Source organism: Rhinolophus sinicus, chromosome X (assembly GCF_036562045.2).
Source record: "Rhinolophus sinicus isolate RSC01 chromosome X, ASM3656204v1, whole genome shotgun sequence".
Classification (NCBI taxonomy): Eukaryota; Metazoa; Chordata; class Mammalia; order Chiroptera; family Rhinolophidae; genus Rhinolophus; species Rhinolophus sinicus.
This window is the reverse complement of record NC_133768.1, coordinates 8,278,175-8,301,026: the sequence shown is the minus strand read 5'-3', so window position 1 is coordinate 8,301,026 and position 22,852 is coordinate 8,278,175. Positions and strand designations below refer to the sequence as shown.

At 40.9% G+C, this 22,852-nt stretch overlaps 1 protein-coding gene and 1 non-coding gene across 5 annotated transcripts in view; both read left to right on the top strand.

Annotated features, from left to right (window-relative positions):
- ARHGAP6 (Rho GTPase activating protein 6) overlaps positions 1-21,643 on the top strand; it is a 463,010-nt gene extending 441,367 nt beyond the window's left edge. For 2 of the 4 annotated variants that reach the window (XM_019746346.2, XM_019746348.2), the window contains exons 10-13: positions 1,966-2,063; positions 13,961-14,229; positions 17,102-17,182; positions 19,669-21,643. In XM_019746346.2, coding sequence (XP_019601905.2) covers positions 1,966-2,063; positions 13,961-14,229; positions 17,102-17,182; positions 19,669-20,366 — 1,146 coding nt within the window. In that variant the 3' untranslated portion in view covers positions 20,367-21,643. The remainder of the gene's footprint in view (positions 1-1,965; positions 2,064-13,960; positions 14,230-17,101; positions 17,183-19,668) is intronic. The other 2 variants (XM_074323559.1, XM_074323558.1) reach the window with 1 other exon arrangement.
- On the top strand, positions 2,992-3,125 carry LOC141569812 (U4 spliceosomal RNA). Its single transcript, XR_012493598.1, has one exon. It is a non-coding gene; the product is annotated as a U4 spliceosomal RNA (small nuclear RNA).
- Positions 21,644-22,852: the final 1,209 nt, after the last annotated feature.

Below are 22,852 nucleotides of genomic sequence, written 5' to 3'. Positions count from 1 at the left end.
GACTGAGGCAAGCAAGTGAGAGGAGGGCTTCAGCTGCAGGGATAAAAGGGTTTTTGAGCAAGCAAATGTCTTGATTAAAGCATTCTGACAACCATGCAGATAAGAAATGTGATGCACATGTTGAAAGAAATAGTACACAAGTTAGCAAGCTGTTGCATCAAAGGCCTACCAAGGATATAGCTCTCTTTTCAACTAAAAACTCACACTAGCTTAAGGAATGTGGGGTTCATATAGCTGAACCATCCAAAAGCAATTGTGTCCACAGGCAGAGCTTTACCTAAAACTCAAAGAAAAGAGACTCCTTTTCTTTCTTTCCATTTCTTGGTATTGTTTCTTCAATTGTCAACATAATCCTCAGGCCCCCTATGGCGACAGGCCCTGTATCCTCTCTCTCAAAAGTCTCAGGGAAATTCTCATGGCTTTTCATTGTCTCTAATGGAGTCACATGCCCATTGCTCAGGCGCCCATGGTATTCTGGGAATGGAATGACCACTGACTTAGACTAGGTTATACTTCACCCTTGGGCTAAGCGTTGGGTAACAGTTGGTTCTCCAGAGGGAACTTGGGGTATAGCTGTTATACGAGGAGGGAAACTACAAAGGGGTAACGAGGGCTCGAACTTGGATCATTGCAGTTGGAGTGGAAGATAGAGGAAAGAAGTAACAGGCATCATGGAGATGAAATCAACTGGATTTCCTGGCTCGGAACAGCAAGGGGAAATGACACAGAGAAGCTTGGGTACAACCCAGATTTTATGTTTGTGAGATGAGGGTTTGGCAATGTCATCAATGAAGATTCGGGATAAAATAGGAGGAACAGATTTATGAGGGAAGGAAAGCGTTTTGTTGCTTCTTCATCCTTGTTTTCATTAGTAAAATTGTCTCCAGCTTCTCAAAGCTCAAGAAGAATTGAGTTCTATAAGCGGCAAGAGTTAAATTATTCCACCAACCACTTATTCTCAGGACACTTGTCCCCGCAGTTCTTAAGAGTCTTATCTCCAGGCCCATGTGTGAAAATTTATTTCCTCTCAATAGTTTGAATTTCCTTTGGTTGAGCTACCAGCATCTACAGAGCAGAAAACCATTAGAATCAAGTTCAACTTTTTCCTATAGAACATTTCCACATGAGTGATTTAGGATTGTAAGGCCATCTTCTAATGCCTCGTGGATTAGGCTTAGAGGAACATGGCATGCTCATCTATGGAAGTCTAGTGAATGCCTTGTCAAATTATGAAGTGAGAAACTTAATTGCTAATGGACCAGGATGCAAAAAAGGAGTTTAGACAGGCACTGAAGGATGAAATGAGTGTTTATTATGTGCCAGGTACTGTTCTAAGTTCACAACATACAATAAGTCATTTAATCCCCACAGCAACTCTTTGTGGTACGTACTATTATTACCTCCATTTTACAGGTGAGGAAACAGACACAGAAATGCTATGTACCTTGCCAAAGTTCCCGCAAGCAGGAAGTAGAACTAGGATGCAAACACAGTCTGGCTCAAGAACCTGCCTTTTCAATAAACTGATAATATGTTCTAGAACTGCCCAAGACAGTCATAATTTATGCCTGTTGTCTTGGCATAAATATAAATGTCAACTCTAGAAAATGTCCCCATTTGGACAATAATTTACGAATGTCCTGCCTCTTAACTATGATATTTTGCTTATTCCAAAACCAAGAAAATCTAGTTTGAGCAACAGAAGTATCCCAGTGGCTAGTCTGTATCTCCAGTCATAAGAGGGGTGACAATTTGGATTGAATGACTCTGTGGTAATTGTCCAGTTTGTCCTAAGAATTAAACTGGTGGTATAGGTTGGTGTAGGTTTGGTTTTAGCCAATCAATCACTCTGTTCTCTTACGACTCTTAAGACTCCTCTGTTTTCTGCTTAGAAAGTTGCTAATGACCATGGCTTTCCCCCTTCTGGAATGGTTTCACTTATGTCCCAACATTTGGCCCCTGCAGGTTTCCCCAGATCTCCAGAACGAAGTGCTGATCAGCCTGCTGGAGACGGACCCGGATGTGGTGGACTACTTACTCAGAAGAAAGGCCTCCCAATCCTCGTGAGTACACCATTGTCTAAAGCCGCCTGGGGGTTTCAATTTAGATTTCTGAGGAATTAGAAAGGTTTCAATAATTCCATGCAGGGTGACTTGAAGTGGAATTTTGGCAATTTTCTGGCACATCTGATCAGTCCACATAGCCAGAAAATGCTCCAGTCTTACCAATCCACTTACTGAATTAGAACTGCTTTCTGGGATTTTTCTGTTTCCTTCTTGACTTTTTCTAGTCCCTTGACGTCCTTTTGATTGTGTTTACCAGAAAAACAGCACTAAATCACTGGCAAGAAGCTCAAGGGACTGACTAGGATGCGCATCAGAGATTCTACTTCTAGAATCCTACCAACTGTAGTTAGGGTCCCATAAGGCTGAACGCGGATGCATCTTACATGTGTAATTTACCAGCATGAGTGACACATTACCAAACCACAAGGCAGGCCTCAGCCAAAGCCTAGTTGCCCGTTTGAAATTAGAAGTGGGTACCCTCTGGACTCTCCCTCCCTTTATAGCTAGCATCCTTTTGATAAAATCCATGCTGGTCTCCACATGCACCCATTTTTGCAACAAGTAAAATGCAAGCCATGCTGTACACTATGGTTTGCTGCCATTTCTGCCTCCAAAGAAAGGAGCGCTAAATTTTTGCACTAGTCAGATTTTGCAAGTAACCACAATCATTTGCTACAGAGGCAGAGTGTATGGGGATGCTGAGCTTTTGGCAAATCCAGTTAAGGGGATAATATCGCATTATTAACCAGGAGTGATATTGCCACCGTGACACCAAGCCCTTTTTGTGACAGAAAAAGCTGTTGTTATCCTCTCGTGAAAGTATCGTTTATGTTGTACTTTTAATCTACTGAATTTCAACAATTCCCTCCGCTGTGTTTTATCATCTCTGAAGTTGAGATTAACTTTATAATCAATGGCATGTTCTAGCTTTGCGCAGTGGCAGTATTGTAGCCAATGAGGTTTATCCAAGGCACGATTATTGCTAATTGAAAACAATGACATGTTCTAATTTAATTCATAGCATTTTTTATTTCTTAATCATATATGAAATAATAGTATGTCTTTATCAATGATATCTTAGAAACATTGACACATGTCAAGTTGTTCCTTTATATTGATGCTGAATTTGATGTGTTTATTTTCATTTAAAACCATTTCAGATATAAAAATATGATAGTCTTTAGAGAAGTTTGGTGGAGAGGAATTCCATGGTCATTCAGGTCCCCTTCTTTCTGGGGTCATTACATTAAAAACACTGTGAAATTCAGTTCCACTCTATTTCCTGCAGAGCAGGGAAGAATCTTTAATTGCTTCATCCTTTCAAATGCATTTTAAAACTTCATCTCTGTGCCAATCATTATCAGGCCAAATTCTGGTTCAAATAAGGCATTCTGCCTGGATCCAAGCCCCAAGAGCCACGAGTGATTCAAAATATATTCAAATTATTATATAAGTGAGCTGGCATTTCATGGTCTGGCTTTTCATATCAGAGAATTAGTCTCACTTAAATTTTTCCTAGATTTTTAACTGTCATCAAGGTGTAAGTCCTAATTTAAACTAACAAATGGCTTTTCTTCACGGTATATCTTGTATGACCACAATTTTAATGAACTCACTTATTTCCTTTCCCGATGCAAGAAAACAGACACACTGGCATTTCTATCCGTGAAACCCTCATTAAACTGCATTTATAACATTTCATGGGTACTCTGCAGGGAAGCTAGAAAACACACACCTAAAAAAACCACTGGTTTTGCCTTGCCAAATTTCTGTTTTTATATGGCATTTAAAAATGTATAAGCATTGTACTTTGAAAACTGCTTAATAATAGTAATTTTAATGTGGTTTTTAAGAACGCTCTTTCGTATAAGTGCCAAGAAGTGAAGCTTTCATTCTTTACTCTTAGGAAAAGGAAAAAGTATACATGCTAAGTCCATCTCAGGCTATGCAGTTGTCTGGCCTTTTCTCATCCTCGTCCCTATGAGAATAACAAGTGTGAGGTCCAGGAAGGCTGATCCTAGACCAAGATCTTAGGGGAGTGTCAGGGCTTCAAAGAAAGGGAGGTGAATTGCGGATGTCAGAGCCTAGAGTTATCGAACAGAAACATTTGGAGAAGACTTTCTCGGAAAGGAGGAGCAGGGAGTGTTTGGTTTTCCTCTAGGTAAAGGCCAAGACGCAGTCCAGAAGGTTGGTAATGATGCCGTGAAGTAAAAATACATAAAGGAATAAATAGATATTCATTTGCAATGGCCTTTGGAGGCTTGAGAGTCCTACCCCTCAAGCTGGAGGTGGTCTCTTTGCACCTTTATCGCTTCTCGATCTTGACTGTACACATGGATCGCCAGGGGGTCTCGTTAATGCTCTTTCAGAAGCAGTCATTCTGGGGAAAGGAGTTTGAGAATCTGCATTTCTCACAAGCTCCCAGATGATACCGTGATGCTGCTGGTCCATGATCCACACTTTCAGGAGTGAAAGCCTCAAATATCAGGGCATATTCTTGACTTTCAGAGCTCGCAGACTTGTTGACAGAGGCCTACAAGGGGAGAGATAATAGGAGGCGTGCTATTAAGTGTGTCGCCGAGTGCAAAATGGTATGTGCTGGGCCATGGGTTCTCAGACTCCCTGCCCAGTGTAGATCACCTGGGGAGCTTAAAGAACAACTGTGCCTGGGCGCCACCCCTAGAGATTCTGATTCATTTGTTCTGGGGTACAGTCTGGACACTGAGAATTTTCAAAGCTCCCCATGTGATTTTACTGAGCAGCCAGGGGTAAGAACGTCTGGCTTAGACCCACAACAGTAGATATTGCATATTTACTATCACACAGGGATTTGAGGTGGTTGACTTTTTACAATGGAAAGGGGTCTTTGTGTTGACAAAGAAAGGGAACCAATATTCCAGACCATAAATCCACTCAGAGTTTGGAGGAACGAAAGAGCCGTGACCTGCAGTCTCAGGGATGGCTTCTGAGAAGAGCAAGCATGTGCAGTGACCTTGAAGACTGGAGGGGTATCCACCGACCTGGATGTTTGGGGAGCTTGAACCAGGGCCTGGACATAATAGTAGATATGTTTTCTGGCTGGGGTCTCAATAAAGAGGCTGGCCAGCTCGGAGGGCAGAAGCCTTAAATGGCTGGTTTAGGGGCAGCGCTTAAATCAAGAAACAGTGGCAATAAATTACAGTGACAATAGATTACAGTGGTGACAAATCACAGTACCCCAAGTGCCAGATGGTGCTGGCTACATTGGTGTGTCAATTATCCACCAGTAGCACACGCCTGTATAGTATAACATGCTGGTCACGAGCTTCGGTCCAGAGCCAGATCGCCTGGTTTCAAATTCCAGTTCCGTTGCTATTGGCTGTGCAGTGTTAGGTAAATAAGTTCATCTCTCTCTGTCTCAGTTTCTTGATCGGTAAACTAGAATGAAAAGTAGCACCAACCTGGTAGAGTTGTTGTGCTATGAGAATAGTTTTTTGAATAAACGTCAACGATTCCTCTCACATTGCTTCAAATGTCACCGTTTTCTTCATTTACAACTCCTTACCAAAGCCTTGGGCATCACTAGATTCTACCTCGCCACCCACGAGATAGTAACCTTTGAAGGCAATATGGTACAAGAGAGGACCCTTCCCCCATTAAGCTGCGGGCAGCGTCTAAAGGCAAGGTCCACCTGCGCTGGCCTGCTCTAATTGGCATCAGGCTGATGGTGCTAGTTCGGGAACAGAGAGAGGAGTGAGAGTGAAACGATACTGCAGTGGGAACATGACCTGCTCGCATTAGGTCACGTAAATTTGAGAAGGGACTTTACGCGACCGCATGTTTACAGGTAATGAGGGAGAGGGCTTGGTCAAACCGTGACATGATGGGAATGGACAGAATTCTTGTTTGGAAGACGTTATGTACTGGAAACTCAGCTGAAAGGCTGAGAGCTGAGGAATAAAAGGTAAGAATTGAAAGGATTTGCAGGAACACGACAGAGTGGAGAGCAGCACTAGCTTCTCAAATGACCACCTGAAGTACAGTAATGCACCATCTCCCTCATTATTCTCTTCCGACTCTTTGGCTTTTTTCCTGAAATTTCTGTTCCTTGCCATCAGTTCACATACCTAAAAAAGGCTTTAGATTCCTGTGCCCCACGTGGAAATTGCACAAGATTTTCTTTGGAGTGGAAAAGTAACTTTTCACAAGAGTGTAGCACCAACAAGAACATCGTTATTATAACGTCTGTCTTGAAAGATCAAACATTTACTGAAACCTGGGAAGTTAATGTTTTGTTTTGGATTGAGTTTTTCTCTTCTTTATGCAGCAACAGAAGTGAAGGAGTGGGAGGAGGAGTCATTATTTTTTTCTTGTGCTTGTCTACTTACATTTTTGGCATCAACCAAAACAGAATGCCAGAGGGAGAGTACAGGAGATTTATATTACTGACAATGCAAAACTTCAGATTTTTTCGTTGCTTGTCTGATATATTTATTAGAATTATACGCTCCTTTCTTCAAAGATACTTAAAATAGACCCCCTCTTTTGATTTAAGGATGGAAGGAAATAGGGGATGAGAATGTAAGGTAAATCAAAGAGAACGAGATATGTTGAATGTGGCCATTTGCAACAGAACAGAAGTATCATAACGGGGCCTGAACCAGGGTGAGGAGAGGGAGACACGCACCTAGGTGCAAAATTTAAGGGTGTACTAGAAACCTCAGTCATCGAAATGCTATACTTTTTTTAAGTCAAAGTTAATGCCAAAAACCTATGATGAACGAAATGTCAAAAATTTTTAGAAGACTAGAGCCAGGAGGCCAAGCCATACTGGAGCCTGAAGCAAAAGGTGAAACGTGTGTGCCTGGCTTAAATGGAAGCAAGTTATCAGTGATGTTTTGAAAATGTATTTTTTTTTTATATCTTCTTTTCAACCGAGAGAATTGTTCTCTCTGACAATTTCTCTGGGCCACATGACAATCTTAAACAATTTTTAATTACATTAACCTGAATTAAAATAATAATAAAATTTGGTTGGGGCATAAACAAAGCATTTAAACTTCATATAAGGTTGTAAGCTCTAATGTATCTACTTTTCAAGTTTTCAACTGCTTTAATGTTCTGGGAAAAATTAACCATTAAAAAATTACATAAAGCCGTGTATACCTCAATGGTATCTGAGGCTAAGGAGAACATTTTTCCTCCTGCATTCTGGAAACAAAGTCAAAATAAAACATATGTAACTGTGTTTGGGGAGAAGGCTGCTATGGGTGAACCAAATCCATTGCTATATATATTCTAAATTTCATTGTATTTAATTCTGTTAGCAGCCTTCACCAAGATTTTGCTGGAATTGCCCCTCCCCCCCAAATAGCAAAACCAGTGAGCCGTCAGTCAGAATCATGGATGAAGACCCATAGTTGTCTCAAAGGGTAAAATTTCAGAACTGGAAAGTAATTGTTTTGTTGAGTTGGATCTTCCTCTTGTTGAATAATAACTCCACCTTCTTCATGATGGAGGAGCATTAGGCCTTCTCATAATTGAAAGGCATCACATTTAAATTATCAAAGAAATATTTATTTTAATCTTTCAACGATTGTCATTAAAAAGGTCTTCATCCAAATCAGAGAGTGGTACAAGATGGGCTATTTTTCCTGTTTTCCTTTTACTAGGATTTGTAAAATCAGAAAAATTCTCAGGAAATTGTCAGAGACAAGAAATCACACTTTACCAGTATAGTATAATAGCAATAAATCCTATTGACTTGGCAGTAGCTGATGGCTTCAAATGTCATTCAGTTTCATTCCTTGGAAATTATGAAGCATTAACCACACACACACACACACACACACACACACACACACACACAAACACACACTCCACTCAAGAAAGCCTTTTCAGCCAATTGTAGGAAAACGTATGTGTGATTAATAGAGAATCCCATAATAAAAAATTCCAAAAAAGTATAAATGTGCCTTCTATGGAAAGGCAATTCAAGATGGAGGGAGAATTTATTACATCACCTCTTTCTTCCAACACCTTTACTGTGATCCACAACTTCTTTTAAAAACTAGCAAAATATGAATTGGAAGATGTTTTATCAGGCATACTGTAAACAAAATGAAGTCAGCATTGTTTTCTCTTCACCTGTCATTAATGCCTCCATATGCCAGGACTATTAGGAGGGAATTAATAAGAGCTAAAAATGAGGGGAGACATTTCAGCATAGCCCTGAACAAGTTCTAATGTCCAGGGTGCTTGCTTCGTCTCCTGGTGGGGAGTTGGGATCCATGTGAGTTTCTCTTTGGGGCAGGGTGCCTTTGTGCCTAGGATTCTGCATAAGGCATGCCTTGCAGAACCGAGCATGATAAATGTGAAAAGCCCTCATAAATCCAGAGCTGTTGTGGCAGTGGATTCCTTTCCCAGTACAATTAATACAGTCTGAGATGGTTATGTGCTTTGAGTTCCAACAGACTGAGGTTTATCAGTTGAACGACTGAGCCAAGAATGAAGCCAACGCAAGTTTGAAATCTCCGAGGATGTTTCTCACCGGGGTAACTCAGCGAGGAGCTGGGCTGGCCACATCCGGTGATTGAACCGGAGTTTTCCATTTATCCACAGAACAAGTTCTGTGCTTCCGGCTGCAGTGCAGGCCTGCCCACAGAACCCTGCCAGCGAGCTTACACCCTGACCTGGAGGGACCAGCTAAGGGTGAGAAAGTGATTCACTCTCCATGTCCATCTGGTGCTTATATGGTTAGCTGTGGATGGTCCTGGGGTTTTCAGGTCTCATGAGGAAACCATCCATTCATGGAGGCAAACCCATGTCAACTGGCAACCTGTCCACCCGACTGCAAATCCATTAAATTCCAACATGTAGAAAGAGAGGCCACAACCTGCTTTTAAACTATTTTTCATCTAGTGAATCACTGATCAGAGTAAATATTTTATATAAATAAATGCATGAATATTTTATTGCATTTACTTGGAGTTCTGAACTTAAACTTGTCTTCATAGAGTTGAATCATCTTAGAGGTAGATCTTAGAGAAGACATTGGTGGCCGCTTGACTTATTTTTCAGAGATACCCAAAGGGGGTTCCTGAATTTGTTTGCAATAGATTTAATGATAAAGCAATGGAGTGACATAAAAATGTCTTAAAACTTGGAACTGCCTGTCTTGTAGCCAGAATCCTGAGGAGTGAATGAAGTAGTTTTGTTTTGTGTATTAATTGGTGGGCTGTCATGTGAAAAGGCTGTCATGTGAAAAGGCAAATCTTGGATTATGGATTCTTAGGTAAATTTAGCCATCACCTTACCTCTGAGAAAATAAAATGATAAATAGGAAATATTTTAAACATTTAAAAGGGCCATCAACTCTAAGTATAAAATATAACATGTTACTATTGATTTTTAATACTATTCAATACTATTTATCAAATCAATTTTAGAAGGGTCCCAACCCTTTCTGCCTCTGCTGCTAGAAAGACATGTTACATAGTCATCTCATTTCTTTCACGCATGTCTCAAATGTGGTCAGGAAAAAAGTTGTTTGTAGTCGCTTAGTCCAATGCCTGCTTAGTCGTGAACTCTGTATAAACTTCAACTTCTCACAGGCCAAGGGGTTATTTCACGGAAGTGTATTTCACAAGCTGCTTGCCATGTGTACTCAAACTCTGTCCTCACCTCTCATTAGACAGCCCCATCTGCCCATGCCCCTGGCTGTGACCCCAGCCACCCTGAGCAGGTTCATGGCCTGTGTCGACTGAGAGACACCTCATTCACCTGTGTCCAGCATTCAGCTTTAGCCACTTCCCCCAGTGTCTGCCCCGATTGGGGCCCCAGCTGTGGTTACTGTGGTGGCTTGACTTAAGGAGAATGGACCAGAAGAACAGAGAAAAGCAGGTTGGCCTCGCCTGCCCCCCTCACCTTAGCATGATCCATAACCAACTGCATTCAGTTAACTGGATCCTGCTGACTGGAGCTAACTGGGAAGGGCATACTCTCCCTCCTTTACTCAGCTGTGGCCTCAGCCGCCTCAAGGTCAGGGCTACCACGTTTACCCCCGCTGCCAGCCAGTGCTGAGGTTTTGGCCATCATCTGTGGTTTTCCTCCTGATTTGACGCTCAGTATGTCCTTAGCCCCCTGTTACATGTATGGATGGGAGGGAAGGTAGGTTTGGTATCAGAGCTTCTCAAACTTCCCGTGCATCAAAATGACCTGGAGGGCTTTTAAAAACCTGCTCTGCTAGCTCCACTCCCAGAGATTCCCTTTCAGGGGACAAAGCCAGCTTCATGGGCTACAGGACCCCACCCTTAGAAACAGCTCACGTTTGGCTTAATGATGTGCTGTCACCATCTTGAAATTCTTCATAATTTTTAAATGTGGGGGAGCCCCCGCACGTTCATTTTGCCCTGGGCCCCGCATATTATAGCCAGGTCTGACAGTGGGTCCAAAATGGAGCTTGAGAATTTGCATTTCCCACAAGTTCCCAGGTGAGGTGGATGCTGCCGCGGCAGAAGCACTGAGTAAGATTTTGCAGAGCCAGCCCACAGAGCAGAGGAGAGGGCCACGGGCTCTTCACCTCCTGCTCTCGCAGGTCTCCTGGGTCAGGTGCAATCAGAGCCATGCAAATGGAGGAAGAAACAGTGTGGCAGCTTCAGTTAGTTTTGCTTCTGTTGTTATAATTCCTGTTTTATTTTGTTGTGCTTGAACCAAACTAAATGTTCTCATGAAGCAGACTGCCTTTTCAATACCCCAACAATTAACGTGGGTGTGATTTCCCTGTCTGAATATCAGTCCACGAGCAATTCATTGAAGCAACTTGCAAATAATACGTAAAGTGGGACAATATTGTAGTTAAGTAACATGAGACTGGGGACAGGAAAACAATGGAAAGAGTAAGAAGATATGATGAAGTTGGGGTGTGAAACACACAAAAGCATACCAGGAGCCCCAATTCCGCAGAGCCTTTTAGCAACCATTGCAGAGAGAGATGCATTATTATTACACGATGCGTGGGTCCATAGGGTAAAAATAACCTACTTGCTTCATAGAAACCCAAATGTCCCTGGTACTGAGACGTAAGACAAATGTCTTCCATAGAGTATGTTTGTTTATGCATGTAACTGTTGGCTGAATCTGTAACTTAGAGTATTTTGTTGAATGTATTCTCTTCTGTATGTTTTGTAAGACAGATTCACTAATGACTAGAAAGTGTCCACTAAACAGGAAAAACAACTAAAATTAGCCCAGTGATATCATTTCTAGCCCTGGTCAGAAAGAACATAGGACCCTGATTCTGAGCAGAGCTCAGTTTGCCACATTCAATTTTTCTCATTCTAATAGTAAAGTTTCCTCAACCAGAGTTGGGCCCATGATGACAGACAAGTGACCATTTGTTTTGTTTTGTGTTCCCTTCACTAGAGTTAGGGAGACTCCCCCCCCCCCTTTAATTAGATATAAAGGATAGTTTTTTTACCCCCACTTTCCAGCAGAATAGTACGTTCCTTTTATTTTTCTTTCTTCATTCACTGGAGGCCTAAAGTTTCTGGAAAAATCATCGTCATGGTTGTCCTTTGGCTCTTTCCCATAAGATTATCTGTCATCAGTTTAAAGAGGAGGCAAGGAGAGGCCTTATTTATTCCATGTGGGTCAGAAATTCCCCCAGCTGCCTCAGTGACCAGTGAGGCATGTCACACTCTGAGATGCTTTCCTCCTGGACATGAAGCCCTGCTGGAAACCCGAGAGGAAGCAAGGTCCCTTGTGAGCACACTTCCTCCATGTTGCATGCTCAAAACCATTTGGTTAGCAAAGGATCGCTCAGGCGTACGTTTACCTTCTTTAAGATTACGAAGGATTTGTTTTGAAAAATTAAACCAAAAGAAAGGAAAGACTAGTAAAGAGAAGTGAAGTGGGGGAGGGGGGACAGAAGCGGGTTCTGGAACTTTTAATCAATCTGTCATCATTTCCCTTTAAGATGTCAGGGCCACTATTTTGAGGAAGGTAGAAAGTACAGGTGTTCACAGGTAAGACTTTGAACACTCTTCTCATGTTCCTGACATTCTCCTTTTCCTGTTCCACTCACATTTTCACTGTTATTTCTGTTGCTGTGACAACCCATGCACATATAACACATAACAGATATGCAAATTAGTATGTTTTATATCAATTTGTGAAAGCACTAGTGCCTTGTAGAATCATTTTAGATGTATTTAAATACAGTGGACACTATTTATGGTGATGTGTTTATCTCTTCAGCCATCTTATACGTGAAACAGTTATTCCCACAAGTAGTGTCATTATCAGTCACAGGAAGAATGGGTTTATTTACACTGAGAGTTTGGGTGGGGAAAGAAAAGTTGTTCACAAAGCCTATTGAACTTCACGTGAAGTTTCAAGCATAGTTTTATCTGATTTATTTTTAATTCAAGATATTGAGGATAGTAAAGGAGTTATCTACCAGTTTTTGTTAACAGATAATGAGCATCAGACTTTAATTTTATTGATTTTCACAGCTGCAAAGGTGTATTTATTTACACGCATGAAACATACACTCATATACTGGGATATGTACAATCTGAAGTAGACTTTTCCAAATAGCTCCACGAGTGTTAGCCCCACAGAAAATACATATTTCAACTGATGCCACAAGCAAAATAAGTCCTTGAAACAAAACTAAAATCTGGGCCACTTTTCCGTCAATGTTCAGGGATGATACAGTGATTAGAACCTTGTTTCACTGAATGATATCCCATGGCCAGAAAGAATCACTATGGTATCAAAATAATGACAAAATATTCGCCACAACCAATTTACTCAATCGGTTGCTACTACCTGAATAAGATCAGGCTTCATTAAAAAGTATATTTAAAAATGTAGACATTTACTTAAATGGATCTCTGAAATTCAGGATCATTGATGGTCGCTACACGTATTTAGTAAATGAAGTGCTATATTTTAAAGATATCAGATGTGAATCCAAAGTTATTTCTTGTTATTAGTTTAGTACACAAGTAATTGTGGTTTTTGCAATTATTTTTAACCTTTTAAACTGCAATTACTTTTGTACCAACCTAATAAGTTAAATGTCTTAAATGCCCTGAATATATTCTGCCAAGTTCAGCTTATTTCTGAATTCCATGTTATTATTTTAATCAAATATGCAGAATCTTCTCTGATTTGCCTGTGTTCAGGAGCACACACTCCCACACGTAGAGTCATACATATGGTTGGTTGACCAAAATAATGGCATTTAGGTCTTTTGTTCTTTTTCATTCCTTTATAATCAATGCCTAGAGATGACCTTTTTTCCTTTTTGCACATATGTATCCCTCCCCATAGTTTATCCATAACTCAGTTCTCTTTTCAGACATTTGTAACTTTGTCTTTGTAAAGACTTTCTGCACATCATATTTTTGACATGCTGTCAGTCCCTTTTAAAAGTCTCCAATGAGTACGTCTTGTTCTAGCCCCTAACAGAATCATCTTTTCTCTTTGACAAGAAGTTTCTGTTTCTTTGTGATATTTTCAGTCTTTTCTTCCATTTTTCATAGTTTTTGAGAAATCGTCCATAGGAGTTCAGACTTGAACTTTGAAATGAAAAAGGGATTAATCCAACAGGCATTTCAGCGAGGCACATTGGAAAATACAGGGATCCATGACTGTTTCATCCTCCCAGCTCCCTTTGCCTTGACATTTCCAGTAACATCTGTGGAGTTGTACTGCCATCTGCTGGCTATTTTATGGAAACGCTTTCACTGTATTGATTTAGAAGTCTTGGAACATTGCTCAAAAGGTCTTTTTGTTTCAGCCCGTGTCCATGCATTCTCCTGTCATTTGTGTAATGGTCACATCGTTTGAATCTGGTCACTAATTGTTAGCACGCTCACGCACCTATAATTGTCTCCTTCCGCCAGAAGCCCTGACATGCTGCGGTCGGAAGTTTCCTTTTCCGTGGGAGGAAGGCACTCTTCTACAGACTCCAACAAGGCCTCCAGCGGAGACCTCTCCCCTTATGACAACAACTCCCCAGTGCTATCTGAGCGCTCCCTGCTGGCTATGCAAGAGGATGCGGCCCGGGGGGGCTCGGAGAAGCTTTACAAAGGGACAGAGCAGTATATGCTGGTGAGCCACTTGCCATCGTTGAAGTCAAGAGAGAGTTCTACTGGACCAAGACTTGGAAAAGGTAACTGGAGCCTGGCGGGCGCTGGCCAAATCTATGACTGATTGCATGTGGTGTGGCGTGGGCGCTTTGGCCCTTCTCTTCATCCCTTCCTAGGTCTGTTTCTGTGATTCAGAGCATTTACTGAGTACCTACTGAAAACAACTCTTGGATGAATGTAGTGAGCTCAGTCAGCATCTTGAAGGGTCCCCGCAGACCCAGATATCTGGGAAGCAGTCTGATGCCCAGAGTGCCACTGATATTCTCAGCTGACTCTTCCCTCCAGCATCCCAGGAACTTTATGTGTCCTGGCCAGTGAGTTTGGTTGCATATTTGCTAGTCTAAGATGTCATCCAATTATTGCTGTTACTTTTATAAAGAGAACAAGCTGAACCTACTATATAACAAGACATCATGTTCCAGAAAGGTCTCCAGGGAGATTAAGATTTTCAGGCAAAATAAGGGTTTCATGGTCAAAAACATTTGGGAAATGCTAAGTTAACCAAGCTAATGGTTTCTCTATTGTACTTTCTCAAACTCTTTAAAGTGCTGATGGTCACCATTCAATTTCCGTAATGGGAGAAAGGGTGTGGCTGGCAGCTTTTCCCACATGTATTTGAACACCAAATGTTTGGTTGTGTTCTTTCCCTCCACAGAGTAATTCCCCAGGGCCAGCACTCAAGTAATAATTGGAAGACACAGTACAAATTCTTGCTATTTTCTCTTAAGTTTATAATTTAATCTGGAGCTGTGTATATGTGTGTGTGTGTGCATGTGTGTGTTTAAATCATAGCATCTTGATTTTTATTTTATGAATATTTCTGTCAAAAAATAGTTTTAAAAATTTACAATGAAAGCAGTAACCCATGTTCCCATCAGGCATTAAATTTATGTTTAAAGTGTGAAACTTTATTTTTCCTAGTTCTTGTTCATATGCATACAGAACTTTATATATTTATTTTCATAGTATAGCTACTTTTGAACTAAGCTTATTTTCTTAAAATCATATCATTAATGTTTTCCGTTTGCTAACATTTTTCATGGCCATGATATGTTTCCATTAATTGATGTATCATAGATTTTTAGCTATTCCCTCTCTGATGTATATAAATGACCTCTAATTATTGCTCTTTTAAATTAGTGGCAAGTTTTCTGTATGTACTATCCTTTGCAGCAAAAACGAAAAAGGCAATCTGAAGAGAATTTTACTATTATGAAAGGCATGGCATATTCGGGTTTCTAAAGACAGATTCAAAGAAATATTATGAGACGAGTTCATACCACGAAAGGTTGATTCTTTGCTCCCAGGGTTGGTCTCTTTTGCTTCAGTTTTTTAGCAGCTAGGCTAAGATACACATTAGCTCTAACTGATTAGCAGATAGACTAAGGCACGCATTAACTCCTTCCATCCATTCACTATCTTGGCAAATTCTAGCACTGTTGTTCTCAATTTTGCCCCCCAGGGGACATGTGACAATGTCTGGAAGCATTTTTGCTTGTCACCACTTGGGCGGGGGTTGCTGCTGGCATTTAGAGGATAGAGGCCAGGGTTGCTGCTCCACATCCTATGGTGCACAGGACAGCCCCCACAAAGATGATCCATCTCAATGTCACTAGTGCCAAGGGTGAGCAACCCCATCTAACCTGTAACTTTCTCCCTGGAAATAACTTCATCCTGAGGGAACTAGAAGCAAATACTGTTAGTATTCAGTGACAAGAGAACTTGGTTTAGAATCAATAACCTCTTCTGCCTCTTTCAACCTACAGGACCTTAAGTGAGTGATTGAACTTTTCGGAGTCCCATTTCCCCCTCGTAGGAAAACTAAGACAGATAGCAGTATTAATTCATAGGGCTTAATTAGCGAATCCATGTAAAGTCCTTAACAGAGAAGTTGGCACGCAATAGGCACTCAGTAATACTTGCTGCGGGGCCCGGTGTGCACTTCTTACCCGCTGCTTTCACTACTTGCCTCATCTGTAAAATGGACTTGGGGACATCTCCTGGGGATTAAATGAGAGAATGCATGTGAATTGTGGAACACAGGGAAGCACGCACTAGACGTTTGTTTCTAGAAATAGTCATTATGATCACATCACAGGATTGTAGTGAGGGTTAAATGCGATGGTGAGGATACTGAATGTAGCACCTTACTCTGTAAATATTTACGGACAGATTAAGGGGATGTATGAATGAACACACGCAGAATTAAAGGAACTATAACTATTGTTCCTCTGTCTCTATCTTAATGCACTTGGAGTTGCCACCCATTACTGCTGTGTTCCTTTCTTATTGCTGCTCCAACAAATGACCACAAACTTAGTGATTTAAAACTACACAGCTCTGGACGTCAGAAGTCTAAAATGGGTCCACAGGGCTGTCTTCTGGGGACTCAAGGGAACAGTCTGTTCCCTTGCCCCTTCCAGCTTCTAGAGGCTGCCTGCATTCTTTGGCTCATGGCCCCTTCGTCCATCTTTAAAGCCAGCAATGTCACATCTTCTCTCCTGCCTCCCTTTTATAAGGATTCTTGTGATGACATCCGGCCCACCCAGATAATCCAGGATCTTCTCCTCATCTCAAGATCCATAACTTAATCACACCTACAAAGTCCATTTTGAATATAACATCTTTACAGGTTCTGGGGATCGTGACACAGATATCTTTGGGGGGGGCCTTCATTCAGTCTATCACAACCATAATTTGGAAAGAGCCTTTTTGTAAACCCCAAATGGAATAAGCCTCTTGAAATGCAGGGCTGCCTCAGTCTGTCTTGTATCCTCCACAATTTCAAATACATTACTTTGCACAGAAGAGATGTTATAAAAATATGTGGGCACTGATTTTTGCTCTTCAGTTTTCACTGTGAGTTACATACCTTTTTAACCCACTTTTTCCTAGATATGTCAGAGGAACCTTTCAATATCTGGGGAACTTGGCATTCAACGTTAAAAAGTGGATCCAAAGACCCAGGAATGACAGGTAAAGTATTATTTCTAAAAGACTGCTTACTGCATTTATTTTTAAAATTAACTTCCTTTAATTTTTGCCTTATCGTCATCATATTATATGCTTGTCAAAAATTATTTGGAAAATACTGAAAATGGGAAGGAGGCAGAGGATAAAGCTATACTTAGCCTTTCCGCCAAAATACGTCAATCTTTGACTACATTTCATTTCCTTTACAAGAGTTTTTAAACATAGCTACAATCATTCTATCTGTGCAACTTTATGTTATTTAACTTCTATTGTCCACTTATTTTCCATTATTATTGGTTAGGGCCACATAATACTGCCTATTGATAGTTTACAGCCCAGTGCTTGGGCAACTGGGTCATTTCCATTTTTTGTTGTTGTTGTAATAAGTTATGCTGTCAGGAACCCCTTGTATATACTTTTTTTTTTGTATTTTAAATTATTATTAGATGCATAAAATTGTGGGAGGCAAGTTATAAGCCCAGAATAGAAAAGTGGGTCCAAAATTACGAACCTTTTTAAGAACTCACAGGTACTGTCACTTCACGTTCTGGGTAGGATGCATGAGCTTGTACTTGTACTTACTGCCCGTGTCTCTTTAATCTCATCGGGATCACATCAGTGAGTTTGCATCTTTGCTGATTAAAAAACTAAATTGTATTTATATTTTCATGTGCATTTCTTTCTCACCAGGAGTTTTCAGTTTTTCTATTCATTAGCTGAATTTTCCCCATTGAATTGTCATTTATGTAATTGCTGTCGAGGTATGCTAGTGTTTTTAATACTGATCTTATGAACACTTCCTATCATAAAAATGTTAACCTTTTGTCCACATTGTTTGCCACTTATATTATCCCGTGAATTTTTGTCCATCTTTGGATATCTGGAATGTTTTATGTTTTACATAATTAAGTCTATCACTATCTCTTTTGTGAATGCTTTCCCCAAAGTAAGCTTTACTTATGCATTGGATAAGCTTTACTTATGCATCTATACGCTTTTCTTGTTCAAAGTATTTCATTCTTTGAACCTTAATTCTTTAATCCATCTGAAATATATGTTAATATATAGCATGAAGTGTTTAAATTGTTTTGCTTTATTCCAAAAAATATACATATATAATTGGGTTCTCATTATTTTGCCATAACTCCCACATTACATTTTTAAAACACAGTGCATTTTTAATTTAATGGCCTCTAATGCGGCTGATTTTAGTACTGATCCATTCTCTAGCTATGTCTTATTGTGTCTTAATCTTATGAAATACTTTTCTGCCTTTTCCCCCAAGGATAAACTCTTCTGAGATGTTCTGCTCCATTTTCCTTCTGCTGTCTCAACTCTGAGCTGTCCTTGTGGAAATGCTCCCATGCCCACCTCCTCCCAAATTAATCTTGTTCTTTTTTTCCCCTGCCTACTTTTTAATACAAGAGAGGACAGGGCAGATCCATAAGAAGAAGGCAGTCCGGGGACATAGAACTCATTTGCTTGTGAAATGCACTGTTCTGTTGTGCTCTCCCTTCAGTTTCCCGAAGAAAGTTGTGTCAGCTAGGGAAGGCTAACTGCTGTAACAAACAGCTCCTCAATGTCAGTGGCTTGACCCATCACAGGTTGATTTCCCTGTCACATCACTGTCCAGTGTGGGCTGTGCAGAGTGAGGAGGGGTGGGAATAGTCTGTTCCACGTGGTTATTCAGGGGCTCAGGTTCCATCTAGCTGGTGGCTCCCCCATTCTCAGAGGCCTTGGAGTCTTCCATGTTTTCTCCATCCTGAGCTAGTAGTTGAGGGAAGGGAGCAAACAAGAAAGACTAGGAGAGTATTTTTTTATTAGATTAGACCAGGCCTAGAAATGGCACATCACATCTTTCCACATTGTTGGTCAGACCTCACTTATGTGGCCCTCCTAACGGCCAGGGAAGCTGGGAAATGTCACTCAGAAGGAAAGGGGAGGATGTGGTAAACAACTAGCCAGTCTTTTCCACAGTGGTGGCGATAGACTATACACAGTGCTGCTGTGTTCACTATCTTCTGGCACCAAATGGGGCATTTTAGATTCAATTCATTTATTCCCATGGCTTTTATTGACATGGGAGAAACCTGAAAACTTTATAGTTTGTGTCTCCTCTGGATTGCAAATTGAACTGAGCAGGAAGGGAATGCCTCCTTTACCTTGTGCAGTCAGAGAAGTGTTCGTAGCCATGCAGAAGGGGCCTTTCCTGAAACATCAGTTAGTGACAAGGATGATTTCATCTCCTTTGATAGGTAACCTGTCAGAGTCCAGGCATCTGCATTTGTAGCTGCTACATGAATCGTGCCCAAAATCAAACAGTGTGTGTCATTTCTTTTACTGGGAAGTCTTTTACTTTAGGCAGCGGCAGCTAACAATGTCCTGTGCTTTTTCAATTTTTGAAGCTGGCATTGGGAAGGAAATAACAAGACACCCCAACAGGATTCTGCAAACTAATTCTGTGTTTTGCCCTTCTGTCTGGCTTCCAGGTTCCTATGGAGACATTTTTGAAAGCAGCTCCCTACGACCAGGGCCATGCTCCCTTTCTCAAGGGAACCTTTCCCTAAATTGGCCTCGGTGGCAAGGGAGCCCCACAGAACTAGACAGTGGCACGCAGGTCATTCGGAGGACTCAGACCACGGCTACCATCGCGGAGTGCAGGGCCCACCCTCCTGTGTCCCGCGTCTGCAGCACGTCCCACATCCAGGGCGGCAGCAGATCGGAGCTGGCCACACCAAGGTCAGAGCCCTACTTGACTCTGAGCAGTGCGGAAGACCTCACCGAGAGTGAGCTGGATGTGGCCTGGCTGCAGAGCCGAGCCAAGCCTTGGCACCAGAGACCTGGGGAGAGTGCGAGGCATGACACAAGGCCTCCTCCTCCTTATCCTGGTCCAGGGAAGCAAGCTTTAGCATCAGCTCACCAGCCCACAGAGCCACTGTTGTGGAGGCGTCAAAGGCCAGAAGAAGGCTCAGGATCACCATCTTTGGAAGAGGGAAGCCCAACAACCGAGCAAGAGCATCAGGCCGCCCAGCCAAAACTGAGCAGCGCCTGCTCCAGTCCAGGCAGTGATCAGAACAGTAAGGCCTTGGGTGAAGCCAACTGGCTCGATTGGCAGAGAGAGCGGTGGCAAATCTGGGAGCTCTTGTCCACTGACAACCCCGATGCCCTCCCGGAAACACTGGTATGAGCCCACGCCCAGCTTGAGCCCTCACGTCCCAAACAGCCTTCTTTCACTCAGTAGGGAAAAAAATTGGTAGTAGATAATTGGACAGTTACTTATTTTCCTTCTTTCACACTTTTGAAAAATAACACAAGAGAAACCCAGTTCACTTAAAGATAATAGAGCACTAGTACCCTCGCCATTTATAAGATTCTATTGCATAGCCAGCCTTAGGGAAATACAAAATAAACATAAATGGATGATAATATCCGATCTAAAAACTACTCATGTTGGCTCTGTATAAGATAAAATTCTTGCTTTCGTATAGCTTAATTGTATTTATGTGTCTTCAGTTTTGACTATTGTATATTCTGTAACAGATTATGTATGATAATCGTATAAGATATATTCACAGAAAACAAAAGGAACAATATTTTAAATCACTTCACTTATACTAAGCAATGAGATTCTATAGAATGTTCTAGAATATGCACAAGCGGGTTTCTGTGCTTTTGCCATAGTTTTTTAAAGGGGTACAGCCCTTCAATGCCTAAGAAAAACACTAAACAGAATATGAGAAGCCGTATTTTTATATAGTAGTGAGATACAAAAAATATATAGTCACTGAATGCTTTTTCATATTGAATGTTTTAGAAAGATATTAAATTTGATACATTATGGAATATATTTTTAGAATCTGTTTAGAAAGGATTCAGTTAATCAAACAAAAGAAAGGCCGTGCCTAACAAAAGAAGAAGAATTAAGAAGTTGTCCTTCCCATTTTAGGTCAAATTCAGTTTTATATAGACCATATATAATATATATTTATGATGTGTAATTGTTATGTATTTTTCAAAGCTACAAACTGGAATCCAACTATAAAGTAATTGAGAATCTAAATAGAGTATTCAAATTAGAGAACATGGTTTTTCCTTTTGTCCCATAATCAGTATTAACCAAATTATATGCAGTGCTTTGTAAAGTAAATCATAGTTGGAAAAAAAGTACAGCTTTGTATTTACATTGTGCCAAAGGCTGAGGAAATGTTTTCTTCGCTAATTTTGTGTGTATTGTAAAACGCTCCTACCTTCAGTAAGTTTGTAGTTTTTCAAATGCAAAACCATTTTTGACCAGCAGGTGGCGATTCGCTTCAGTATTTTATGAGATTTTTTTCACTTCATAAGGGAATGTATATTATAGAAAAATTTTTTTTTATAAAACATGCTACTCTTAATTTTCATGTTGGCAATTTTCAGTGGTGTTTCTTAAAATTCTATCTTGTGCCATGATGAATAAAAAGTTAAGCAAAGGCTTTGTTCCTTGGCTTTAATTCCAATGAATGCACTCCTACCCCATACCCGCCATACCCGCCACTAGCCACAAGTCCAAGTGTAATAAATAATGGCAATACTATGCATATACAGCTAAGGAGCTAGTAAAAAATATTAGGTGGCTTGGAGACATCAACTCAGTGACACTGACACATTCAGAAATTTATAATTATTTGTTGCAAGTGAAGACTGATTGTCACTCAAGTGAAACTTAACTGTCGAGGAAGTGGTTTGCTACAGGATGGGAACTCACGTTTCCTACCTGCTGGACAGGTATTGCCCAACACAACCCCTGTAAGTTACGTCTGTCCTACAGGCCTTAGATGCTTAATTTGCTTCAGAGCTGAAATAATGAAGTCTAGAAGTGGTATCTAATATTCTTATTGCGGGGATGTTTGGGAAATCTTCAGTCTCTGCCATTGGGTCCAGCACTTCCGCCACTGGCTGGGACTGAGGGAGAATTTGCCTGCCCACCTCTCGTTCTTCCTGGCCGCCCACAGGCAGCCAAAAGTTGTAAACAAGACCCAGAGCAAACACTGATTGATTGTGAATCGCAGGTTGCTTTTCTGTGCCACTGACTCTGATCCTCTGATCCTACTCCTGCTGACCCTGTGTTTTCTTGGCTTTGAATTTGACCATGATCTGGCCAGTTCTTTCCCGCCATTCTGGACTGGACTACCTGATATGTGGGATGCCCTTCCTGCCAGGTTCTTGCACTAACAGTCCTATTGTTAAAAAATTCCAGACCAAATGGCCCTGAGGTTGATGTCTATGTCACAAAAGGTAACAAAAGATATGTCCATCTATTAGAAGATCTAGAAAAGCCAATCCAGAAAACAGGGCTCAGACTGTGCTTTAAATAAGTAAATAGTGTGTGTGTGTGTGTGTGTTTAGTGAACAATATTTACTCTCCCTTTCCCTTTGTGTGGTTTAAACCCAGTGGCCATATCTTTAGCTGAGTCAGTGAAAGCTGGTTTCTTAGATGCCTTTATCACATTGAAAATAAGCTTTTTAAAAATACGCATACACAACCTAATGACCTGAGTGGAAATTGAAGTCATTTCTAACACCTTGTAAATGATGTAATACCTGACAAGAAAAAAATAAAACTCAAACTCTTTCAAGTTGGACAAACCATGTAACAGGCTGTTCAAGTCACTCATTCCTGTGAGCAAAGAGAGC